The following is a 12,712-nucleotide window of genomic DNA, read 5'->3' as shown; positions in this document are numbered from 1 at the left end:
CAAGTTATTGTATAAAATATGTAAAAATTGACTTTTCGAGTAGTTTTTTTACCGAAAGTAGAATTAATTTGTGAGTGTCGCAAAGAAGTAATATCAAATATCTTTGCTAACAGTTGTAATATGGACTGTGGTGATACAAAATACGCATGTCGCCTACTTTTCAGGTGGTCGAGAACTTTGGGGGAGGGGGGCAAAGATGGCGGAACGCGCTATGCATTGAAACGACTGTAGCTCGATAACGGCATGAGATGGGACATCGGTTAAAACGTAGTTTTAATCCAAAAATTATGGCCAATAGAAAAGGTTATTGGGTAAAAAGTTGTATCTTAACTAATAAAAAAGTTATAACAATAATAAGTTTAACAAAATCTACATTATACAGCTATTTTCTTCAAAAATCATATGGATTGTTCATAAAAAATAGTGTAATTACTTAATTGCTTGGCTAAATATTAACTAGATGCATTTTCTTATAAGAAAAAAAATATATTATTACGAATACATAAGGTTTAAAATGTAAAACACGGCATCATATCAGCAGCACTGCGCAGCAATCCTCCAAACGCCTTGGGGTCATAATTGCTGCGCAGTGCTGCTGATATGATGCCGTGTTTTACATTTTAAACCTTATGTATTCGTAATAATATATTTTTTTTCTTATAAGAAAATGCATCTAGTTAATATTTAGCCAAGCAATTAAGTAATTACACTATTTTTTATGAACAATCCATATGATTTTTGAAGAAAATAGCTGTATAATGTAGATTTTGTTAAAATTATTATTGTTATAACTTTTTTATTAGTGAAGATACAACTTTTTACCCAATAACCTTTTCTATTGGCCATAATTTTTGGATTAAAACTACGTTTTAACCGATGTCCCATCTCGTGCCGTTATCGAGCTACAGTCGTTTCAATGCATAGCGCGTTCCGCCATCTTTGCCCCCTCCCCCCAAGTTCTCGACCACCTGAAAAGTAGGCGACATGCGTATTTTGTATCACCATAGTCCATATTACAACTATCAGCAAAGATATTTGATATTACTTCTTTGCGACTCTTACAAATTAATTCTACTTTCGGTAAAAAAAAAAAAACTACACGAAAAGTCAATTTTTACATATTTTATACAATAACTTGTTTATTTATAGAGATACGACCTCGGACTCAATAACCATTATTGTAGTCCAGTCGTATTGAAATATCAGCGTTTTAACGCATAGCGCAAACCGCCATGTTTGCCCCCCCCCCCCTACCTTAGGGGTCCCTTACCAGGTCAGGTCCCTACCTTATCGACCACTTTTGAAATAGGCGACATACGTAATTTTGATCACCACAGTCCTTATTACAATAATCAGCAAAGATATTTAATATTACTTCTTTGCGACACTCACAAATTAATTCTACTTTCGGTAAAAAAAAAAAAAAAAAAAAAAAAAACTACACGAAAAGTCAATTTTTACATATGTTTTACAATAACTTGTTTATTTATAGAGATACGACCTCGGACTCAATAACCATTATTGTAGTCCAGTCGTATTGAAATATCAGCGTTTTAACGCATAGCGCAAACCGCCATGTTTGCCCCCTCCCCCCTACCTTAGGGGTCCCTTCAGGTCCCTACCTTATCGACCACTTTTGAAATAGGCGACATACGTAATTTTGATCACCACAGTCCTTATTACAATAATCAGCAAAGATATTTGATATTACTTCTTTGCGACACTCACAAATTAATTCTACTTTCGGTAAAAAAAAAAAAAAAAAAAACTACACGAAAAGTCAATTTTGACATATGTTTTACAATAACTTGTTTATTTATAGAGATACGACCTCGGACTCAATAACCATTATTGTAGTCCACATTTTTAGAATTACAACGACGTTTTAACCGATGTTCTATCTTTTACCGTTTTTGAAATATCAGCGTTTTAACGCATAGCGCAAACCGCCATGTTTGCCCCCTCCCCCCTACCTTATCGACCACTTTTGAAATAGGCGACATACGTAATTTTTATCACCAGAGTCCATATTACAATAATCAGCAATAACATTGCGTACTACTTTCATGCATGCTCAAACCCCCTCAGCTCCTGGACTATCAGCTCCTGGACTACAAGGACTATGTCGCGAATGAATGGCGTTGGCGATAAGGGACCTTTAAACCGATAAGATAACGGAGCACCTCATTCATGCGTTATCTCTTTAAATGTTTAAAAACCTACCTCACTTATTGTTGCTATTTTATCAATATTCGCAATGCTGCCATTTTTGACTCGGTTGTCCGTTTGATGTCGGGTTTGCGGCATTGTATTTTTTTCTAAAAAAAGACCTTTAATTTTATTTGCAAATTAACCTATGCTTGCCTCGCAGATTTTCCTGTGATACCTGAGGATGTACCAGAACAAAATTATTTTTTAACAAATCATTACTGAACAATGTTTTTAAAATAATATTTAATAACCAGTGAATTTGTCTACCCATGCTGCTCCGCTGCGTTGAAATAAATATCATATCCGAGAAATAATAAAATTTATGATTTTTGATTGAGTAATGTATCTTTACTTATCTTTACTGTATCTGGTACTTAACTGATTCAACCGATCAATAGCTTAAATTAAAGCCTATGATTTACTGATTATTTTGAGTCTAAAACATAAAAAACAAACAGCTAATTGATTTTAATCATAGACAAACCTTATAAAAATAGTTTGTATGTTGTTTGTTCACCTTGCGTTTGCTTGAACTAACTAACTTTAATAATAACTATATAACTAACTATGTGGGGTTGATTATTAACACCTAACTTAACTAACTAACTTGGCTAAACTCGTCCGATTTGAATACGTAATAGCTTAAACGAAAGCCGGCATTTCATTAAAGGTTCATTAAAGTAAGAATTCCAAAATAAATCAAATTCATGTTTTTGGTCAATTGTATTAATCGACCAAAAACATGAATTTGATTTATTTTGGAATTCTTAAATGCATGCCTATGCTTGATATGAAATCTGTACCTGCATACCAATTTGAGACCTCAATCATGAAAATCGGTCGGGTAGAAGAGCCAAACGAACTCGGAAAAGAAAAACCAAATTTAACTCCCATAAGGGGAGCACATGGGTACACGAGGAGCAAATTTCGTTTACGTATTAGCCTAGTGGGACTGTAGATTAATATATGCCAATGCTTGGTGTGCTGTGGTCTGCGCGTGTATACCAATTTGAGAGCTAAATCATGAAAATTGGTTGGGTAGAAAAATCCAAACGAACTCAGAAAACCCAAATTTAACTCCTATGAGAAATACTTGGGGAGCAAATTTCGTTTACGTATATTACTTATATCTTTTTAAATATACAAGATGGTTTATTTAACTTTGTTGTTTTTATTTTGTATTTTGCCATAATCAAACTACCTCACAAGTATACAGTACATCTCACCTTCAATATTTGATGCTGGGGCCTAAGATTCATCATGGAACAACATCGCACTGTTCATACAAACTTCAACTCACTCTGCGCGCGGATGAATTAACACTGACCATTCGTTTGCAAGTGGTAGAGTATTAGTATTGCCTAGGGGTGTTAGGATATTTATAAACTTTTGACTTTGTGGCATTGGTTCTAATAATACAGGAAGCCTACTTTCCCATTGTCAAAACTAGTGTCACTTCGGCTGTACTCCCCAAATCTCATAATCCTCAGCACTATTGGAGCCGTCTCTCGAGTATAGTAGGTTTGACAAAGGATCAACCTGACCCTTTTCTGACCCCGTGTCTCCGAGTACTCGGTATTTGGTCTTTCAATGTGCGTTTTCGTGTGTGTTCGTGTTCTATGTGCTTATTTATTAAATGACGACCTTCATATACGGAGATGAATAACGACGCCTTGTACGGCCTGTAGATGATTCCCTGTGAATCGAAACTATTGTTGCCACAAGCAACATTTTGGATTACTGAATGCAGGTATTTAAACCATTACAATTATTCAAACGTAATCCGGGGGCTAACAACTCTTGAAAATGAAATTTGACCCTTTAGGTTCACAAGCTTATTTTTCATCGATACAATTTTGAAGATTTCACAGCTTAAATTTTCCAAATAGTTGTTTTAAGGATAGTCACGTTTAATATGTATTTTCCTGTGGTATCGTGGTTTTCCTCCAACTTCAGTAACCGCGCTGCGTGCTACTACACATATCCGCACCTCTACAGCTCCGCACCATTCAACTCCTCACATGCGCACCTCCGCACCTTCACAACTCCGCACCTCGACACCTCCGCACCTCTACAGCTCCGCACCATTCAACTCCTCACATGCGCACCTCCGCACCTTCACAACTCCGCACCTACACAACTCCGCACCTCGAAACTTTACACAGCTCCGCAACCCGACGTCTCCGCACCTACACCACTCCTCACATGCGCACCTCCGCACCTCCACAACTCCGCACCGCACCTCCTCACCTCCATTTTGCACATTATGCAACCCTCCAGTCCTAAACATTATGAACTGAAATATTGCAATCAGATTATCTCTTAGTTGTCGGAAATATCAAAGTAATTTTATGAAATTGCGTTTGGATTTCTAGGCTCAGATAAACAGAAATTTCTTGCTGGTAATAAAACCATTTTCTCCTGAAGCTTTATGAACACATAAATTATTGGAACTTACTTATTTCGTCTCTTCAACGACCAACTTGGTCATACTCATACACAATCTATGTTACGGCGTCGTTTTACTTATCCCCAGTATTATTCATGGAGGCCCAGCCTAGCTTCGTTAACGAACAGGGACAATGAGTGACAAATTTGAATGGTTAGCCATCAGCCAGCAGGTGACCGTTAGCTGGTTGTATCAGTGTCAGTCGTGTGTCAACTGTTAACAGCGCCAGTCGCGTGTCAACTGTTAACAGCATCAGTCGTGTCAACTGTCATGGGTCTCATGTACTGTGTCAACCTACTGCTACATATCGCGATTATTTTCATTTTCGTTTCTGGTAAGTTAGAGTTGGATTTATTTTTGCATTTGTTTTAAATTACGTCGTTCTTCCGTTTTTATTGGACAAATTTTAACGTATTTTTGAGTAAATATTCATAGACTATGTTTTGGAATTTAATTTACTTCTTAATCTGACAATTAAAAGGCCAATCAAAAATATTTACAGTTAAGGTGTCCACTAAGAAGAGTTCGGAGTACTTCTTGCTCATTTGAATTAAAATATTTTGTGTATCCGCACAACTGTGTGGCAGAATCAAATATAATAACAGATTATTAGTTGTTTGCAAATTAATAGGTTGCTCGTTAATAATCAGATAACATTAACGTTTTAACTTAGTTTCCTTAACAGTTTTTACTACTGTAATTTTATTTTATTAGATCTTAGAAGTATATTTTGTTAAAGTGCAATGTGAGTGATTTATGATGTAAGATAAACATTAATTGTACCAGCAAAGACAGAATCATTCGAGATTGCAACAATATAACTTCATTCCGTACAAGTAAAAAGTAAATATACATTCCAAGCTTCTTACTTCTTATTCCTTAAAAAAACATTGGACCTTTTCCGTTAATTTGCCACTAATTGAATGTGGTTAGGTTAGGTTAGGTTTTTCCAACTCTGTTCTAAACTCTATACCAACCTAACCTAACCTAACCAAAGTTGAATTCGCTACCACTTCTACTGCTAATAAAATATTGTTCTAAAACTAGTGGTAGTGAATTAACGGAAAAGGTACACAACTTTTAATATATTTTTTAGACAAAAGATATTGACTTAATTTAGACTAAGAGGAAATATTACGTAACACGCATGGTAAAGAACACTTTTTCACTTTAGTAAAGTCTCCAGAGGGTATAATCGTTTAACACATGTTTTGAAGGCAGTTATCCGTATACTCGTGCATTATTCATGAACTATTATTATTTGGGTGTGAAAATACATCACAGTTATTCTGTTATTATAACAGTTTAACCGGAAGCCTAGTTTAAGGAGGACAACATACGTGAGTCAACCCAAGCATGCGCATGCTCAGCGTAGTAAGGAGGTAACGGACGTGAGTGAATCATGCTGAAGCATCTGAAATGAATTCAACCTTACCTTTACCTTGGAAGTAGGTCAACACTTTTCTTCATCTTGGCTAGAAAAAATCTTTTAAAATCACGTTCAAAAATGTATTGTTTGTTAACAAAACATGGAACATTTGGAGACGCATCAAACATGTCTAGTGATTGTATTAGAGCTAAACTACAGGGTGGTAAAAAAGACCCTGGACAGTTAAATATTAAAAGAAATAATGCAGATAGAGCTACAATACTTGGTACAAAGTTACAGGGCATAAAACTATATTTTAACACATATTCAGTGATCCAATAACTCTTCAGGGGGACGGCCCACAAGGAGTCGGAAGAAAATCTTAAACGGGAGCATAGGTCAATATGCACATCAAATTAAAGGTCTTCTTTAGTAGAATACAATGCCGCAAACCGCACTTCAAAAGGTTGATCCTGCGCAAAATGGCAGATGTTCAAAGATTTCTTGAATCCGCCATTTTGAATCTTTGAACGACTGCCATTTTTTACTCAGACATTATTTTGAGCTTGAATTTACGGCATCGTAATCTACTAGTGAAGACCTTTAATTTGATGTGCATATCGACCTATGCTTACGTTAACAATTTTCTTCCGATTCCTAGGGCTGTGCCCCCTGAGGATAAAGCGTATAATAGCAATGTAAATTAAATGAATCTTTGAACAACTGTCATTTTGTGCAGGGTCAACCTTTTGAAGTGCGGTTTGTGGCATTGTATTCTACTAAAAAAAGACCTTTAATTTGAAGTGCATATTGACCTATGCTTCCATTTAAGATTTTCTTCCGACTCCTTGTGGGCAGTCCCCCTGAAGAGTTATTGGATCACTGAATATGTGTTAAAATAGAGTTTTATGTCCTGTAGCTTTGTACCAAGTATTGTAGCTCTATCTGCATTATTTTTTAAAATATTTAACTGTCCAGGGACTTTTTTACCACCCTGTATGTTGAAATGTATGGGAAGCTCACGACAATGGAATGAGTTGTGATTTTAACTCTCAAGATGTGGATATGATGTTGATTTTAACTCTCATCTTACATTCTCCACTAGTATACTGTTGACATGTAGACATATTACGCAATATCAGGTGACACCGGCACAACAACCTTCTAGGCGGAAGTACGGGTTAGGCTGCATGTAACATGCCCGCACACTGCCCCTGAACATGCATGATGGGGACAATTATAATATGTTAGGCCATTGATATTTCATAACGATCAATATTTCTCTACTCTCTTTGTTATTGGGAAATGTTTTGATAGGGAGTAGCTCAACATTTTCAAAAAGCAACTATAGTCTTGTTTAGTATCATTTTGTAGTTCTTGACGAAATATAACAATTAACATAAATAAAATTGAAATCGGACCATTAATAACAAAATGGCAGCTAAAAATTATTGAGACAATGGTTATTTAAAGTAATTTTGAGCTGCCATTTTGTTATTAATGGTCCGATTTCTATTTTCTTTATGTTAATTGTTATGTTTTGTCAAGACCTACAAAATGATACCAAACTCGACTATACTTGCTATTTGAAAATGTTGAGCTACTCCTACCCCCGCTACCCCTAATGGCAAAATTTTCAAACTGACCATAATTATTGTAGCCCTTCATTTCCAAACAAGTTGCCGCAAACCGATTTCAAATATCTCAAATAGTTAAAAAGTTAAAGAGGGTGCAATTTAATTTTTTTGCCACCCTCATGGTTATTTGGATTTGAAACATTTTAGGGCGCCATTTTGTTATTAGTAAGCCGATTTTGGTTTTCTTTATGTCAATGTTCATGTTTCATCAAGACCTGTAAAATGATACCAAACTCGACTATACTTGTCATTTGAAAATTTTGAGCCACCCCCTACCCCCGCTACCCTTAAGGGCAAAATTTTCAAAATTGACCATAATTATTGTGGCCCTTCATTTCCAAACAAGTTGCCGCAAACCGATTTCAAATATCTCAAATAGTTAAAAAGTTAAAGAGGGTGCAAGTTAATTTTTTTTGCCACCCTCATGGTTATTTGGATTTGAAACGTTTTAGGGCGCCATTTTGTTATTAGTAAGCCGATTTTGGTTTTCTTTATGTCAATGTTCATGTTTCGTCAAGACCTGTAAAATGATACCAAACTTGACTATACTTGTCATTTGAAAATTTTGAGCCACCCCCTACCCCCGCTACCCTTAAGGGCAAAATTTTCAAAATTGACCATAATTATTGTGGCCCCTCATATCTAAGAAGGTTGCCGCAAACCGATTTCAAATATCTCAAATGGTTGAAAAGTTAAGGTGGGGTGCAAGTTACTTTTCAGCCACCCTGTATATTAAACTACAATGGGGTTAAATATGGAAGTCTTGGCTGGGAGGCTATTAAAAGGATACCTCTTTTATTGAATACTCTATTTATAGTACATTGATCCTTTTTTTCCATTCTTCAAATCCCTCGGATCAAAACTATGTACTGTAATAATATACAACTCTTGTCTATATTCATCACCAGCTGTTTGATTGTTGTATGGGTTGCAGAAGTGACGTCAGAGAGGCCTCTGCAGCAGGCTCTTCTTTTAGGAATGAGCCAACAGAATATGTCAAGAGAAGACTGCATATGGAGAAGAGGTGGTGAGAGAGACCAGTGTCCGGACCCCAACATCTTCTACTATCTCTACATTCCAAACAGGTAATTGTCACACTTAGTAGTTAAGTTTTCTTAAACATCAAGAGAAGACTGCATCTGGAGAAGAGTTGGCGAGTGAGATCAGAGTAGTGTCCGGACCCTAATATCTTATACCACTTCTACATTCCCAACAGGTACTTTAGACAATTTGCTATAACTACAACTTCTTAATTGCCATTTTAACACCTTAAGACAAAAAGGACCAATGAACAAAAACTTGAAAGATAAGAGCTGATGTAATAAAGAAACACGGGCTCTTACGTTTTCACTTCTACTATATCTAAGAAAGTTGTAGCTGCGTGCATTTTCATGTTTAACTTAACAAACCAAATGTAATTTAGAGTCAAAGCGGGATTTATGGAAATGACACAGGGGAAATAAGTCCTTATTGAAACCCTTAACCTCTGAACTAAACTTTGAACATCTTTCACCCCAATTGTATATTCCCTTGAACCTTCTTGATTTTGAACATACAAAGAACTTCTGCTCAAATTATTTAGTAGTATTTAGATTGTAGTTTTTGTAGATTGTAATCCACAATATCTATGTACAGGACCGAGGATGGTGACGGAAGACCTCATATAGAACGGGTGGATCTTCACTCGCCGCGTTGGCTTCACTCTAGCCACTACGATCCTGCTCTGGATACTGTGGTGCTGATCCATGGATATGCCGGGGTCACTGACGTCCTCCCTGTAGGAGTCCTTAGGGATGGTGAGTATATGTGGATGGTTACATAGGCCTATAATGTGGAAGAGTTGTGATGTTTTTTCTTCCAGGAAATTAATTTTGCCAAGAATTAGGTTTTACCCTTAGCTGAGGCATAGTTTAGGGTAATTCCAATTCGTCAAGAGTTTAGTCTATAGTTTTCACTTTTATTTTCAAAATAATCAAACACTACGTCTAAAATTAGTAAAATTGTTTGGATTTGTATTAAAAGCACTATCCATCAACATGCAGCATATAAAATCATTAGAATTTTGAAATAAACTGAACAGTGTCATAATTATTATATAGACTCAAAGGTTGAAAGGCCATATTAAATGTAGTTAGGCTATAATTAAATTATATTTTATTGTAGTCTTTGACTGAAGTTTTAACATAAAGGAAGCTAAATTTTAACTCACACTACATTTCCATTCCTACATAATATTTGTGAATAACAACAATAAAACAGTTAATCAGCTGATACAATAGATAACCCCCAATTAATTTTAATGTCCCCGATACCCTAAGAACACAGAAAACTCTCAAATTTTAACAATTGCCTAACCAGACTGTAATGTCTTTAACAAGAACATTAGAGACTAGAACTCTCTTTAAAATAACGTGAGGTTGTTCTACAAGTGTTTCACTTTCGCTCAATACAAGAGTCAATAGCAAACGAAGGACTTAGAAAGTACCGGACAACTTTAACTGCTTGCCCGCATCTGTTGCGTAGAGTAGTTAGTTACATCGTTAGTTGGTTTTAAGACATCCTACAGTATTTCACTGAATCAACTCGCATCCATATCCTTCAAATAATTTTCGAGAACATGATAACATAACTCTATGGTTATTAATAGTATCAGAAAATCCATGAGCGATAAGAGGTATTTGGAAGAAGGTTTGAAAGCGCCCTTTCTGGGCTGTGTCGTGTCATCTGTAGCAACCCCATTATTCCTATAATGATATTCACAAAAAAGCGTGGAATACTTACAAAAAATAGAGTTAAAACTTACAAAACAATCAGGCTTTACATTTTTTTTTTTCGGTATAAGCCATGAGCTTGAAATATTTGGTTGTACCTAGAAATTATACCGTAATTATAATTATTACACGTTTACAACACTCGTAGCTCCTTTAATGCACTGTTGATATTGAAAGAAGCTGCCAATTTCAAACCATTGTTTCACCGTTTGGTACGTACCTAGCTTAAAATTTTTGGGATGAACCAAATAATATCATATCCTACACAATCTCCCTTAACCTAAAGTGCAGCAAAATGCGACTGAATACAATTACAGTACTTGATGTTCTTATTGTTGTATTGTTGTATCCTTCATCGATGACCGTCAATGTCGGATGGATTGTATCAAAGTGCTTTTAAAACAAAACACTATAAATAAAAAAGTTTCACTTCAAATTAAATTAGTCTGTGGCTCAAAATAAAACATTATATGATAGGTTTGAGACTTTCACGTGATTCCTAGGGGTTCTTCACTCAGCTCCTGCAGTGAGTGCAGTGAAATTTTTGTCATTAGGCTGTTTCAGATTGCCGCTTTGAAGGAGGTGATGTTCAGCTCAAACGCTCTTCAGCAAGGTGTTAAAGAGCCTTTATGACAGCGAGAAGCTTTTGAAGGTTGAGGCGACATCGTGGCGTGTCAAGGTGTAGGGCTTGCCAAGTACCATAGCGGTGTCGTACTTTGTATACTTCTCTTCTGTCAAAAAATATAAGGGTATAGCATAATGCTGTAAAGTATAACGGTTGATGGTTGTAGAGCAATCGAAGATAACAATTACAACAATTTCATTCACTTTTCATACATGAAGTCTGCTTGAAAAATAAAGGCATATACAGGCTTACAAATGCTTTAATCGTTAACTTACATCTCATTCCAGCCTACCTGAAGAACGGAGGCTACAACGTGTTCGTAGTGGACTGGGGCGAGCTGGCTGCCATCCCATGCTATCCTGCAGCTGTCCACAACCTGAGACCTGTGTCCCGGTGTGTCGCACAGTTCCTGGCCTTCCTACGGGACTCTGGTGTTCCTGTGGGAAGAACCACCTGTGTGGGACATTCCCTGGGAGCCCACGTGTGTGGCATTGCTGCCAACTACCTGCTCTTCCGGATGCACCGGATTATTGGTGAGTGTGATGTATTCAATGCTTTTAGACAAAGTCCAGTTGAATCTACTGAGGATCCTGAAGGAAAAAGACTTATGAAGAAAACAATAGCAGACAGTTGATAGCATACATTTTTCAGTGCCCCACTGTGAGGTTTTTGAGTTGAGATAGGAAACATCAGATCACAGAAAATAGACTGCAATCAAATAAAATGATTGTATATTTGGTTAAATATATGAGAATTCATCAGTGTTTTAGGATTTGGCCAGAATCTTACAGGTAGTAGTTTAACTTATTAGAGTTCCTGTAGTGCTAAAACCACTAAGAACACTCCTTCAGTGTGCCACTATCCAGTCAGTTGTGGGTTGTCTACGTGAAAACTTGACACCTTTCTACAAAGTGGTAGGCTGACAGCGATGCATTTACCCATCCACAACCATAAACAATGTAGTAACAGGCTATGCTGATGGCACCTTAATGGTGACCATAAAAGATTTTATATCTTCATGGATAGGTTTGTTTAGAGTATATTTATTGAGAGGTATTGAAAGGTATTGAGAGATTTATTGGAGATTCAAGTTCACTTCTAAAATAAATTAAAAAGGGGAAACAAGTGAAAGAAATAACAATGTTTTCATGCAGGTATAGGTATATTTAGTAATTGTTGACAGGAATAGACATTGAGTGTACTCACCATCATTCCACTTTTATGGCCATTGTACTTTTGAGTTGTCAAAATGTTATCCTAACTTTTTAACAATACATTATAATTGAGCTCAAATTTTTCTTGAAGCTAAAAGATTTCTCTATAAATCTGACAGATTACACTTTTGTTGGTTTACACCAATGATTCGTTCCAGGTTTGGACCCAGCTCGACCACTGATCAGACCCCAGAACAAGAACAGGCTGGACGCAGGTGACGCGGAGGTCGTACAGGTGATTCACACTTCCTCCACATTCGGAGACACCAGGAGGTCAGGACACATTGATATCTGTGTCAACGGAGGTCGAGCTCAGCCCTTCTGTCACAACACCACTAGTGAGTAAACTCTGGGTTTCAACACCTAACACCTTGGCTCAAACCTCTTGCCGAAGCTAAAAATGTGTGGACCATGTAGTTTCTAAAAAAATATGTTT

The 12,712-nt window shown here is 36.5% G+C and overlaps 1 protein-coding gene across 1 annotated transcript in view; it reads left to right on the top strand.

The window, feature by feature from the left end:
- The first annotated feature begins 4,866 nt into the window (after positions 1-4,866).
- Positions 4,867-12,712, top strand: part of LOC128985151 (uncharacterized) — a 29,311-nt gene continuing 21,465 nt past the window's right edge. The window contains exons 1-5 of the mRNA XM_054404533.1: positions 4,867-4,994; positions 8,601-8,751; positions 9,302-9,462; positions 11,350-11,595; positions 12,435-12,614. Of these exons, the coding sequence (XP_054260508.1) occupies positions 4,931-4,994; positions 8,601-8,751; positions 9,302-9,462; positions 11,350-11,595; positions 12,435-12,614 (802 nt within the window). The 5' untranslated portion in view covers positions 4,867-4,930. The remainder of the gene's footprint in view (positions 4,995-8,600; positions 8,752-9,301; positions 9,463-11,349; positions 11,596-12,434; positions 12,615-12,712) is intronic.

This window comes from Macrosteles quadrilineatus, unplaced genomic scaffold (genome assembly GCF_028750875.1).
Source record: "Macrosteles quadrilineatus isolate MER2022 unplaced genomic scaffold, UCM_ALF_1.0 Scaffold_2__2_contigs__length_208266976, whole genome shotgun sequence".
Lineage (NCBI taxonomy): Eukaryota > Metazoa > Arthropoda > Insecta > Hemiptera > Cicadellidae > Macrosteles > Macrosteles quadrilineatus.
The sequence above is the reverse complement of the archived record's forward strand: the minus strand, read 5'-3'. Positions and strand labels throughout refer to the sequence as shown.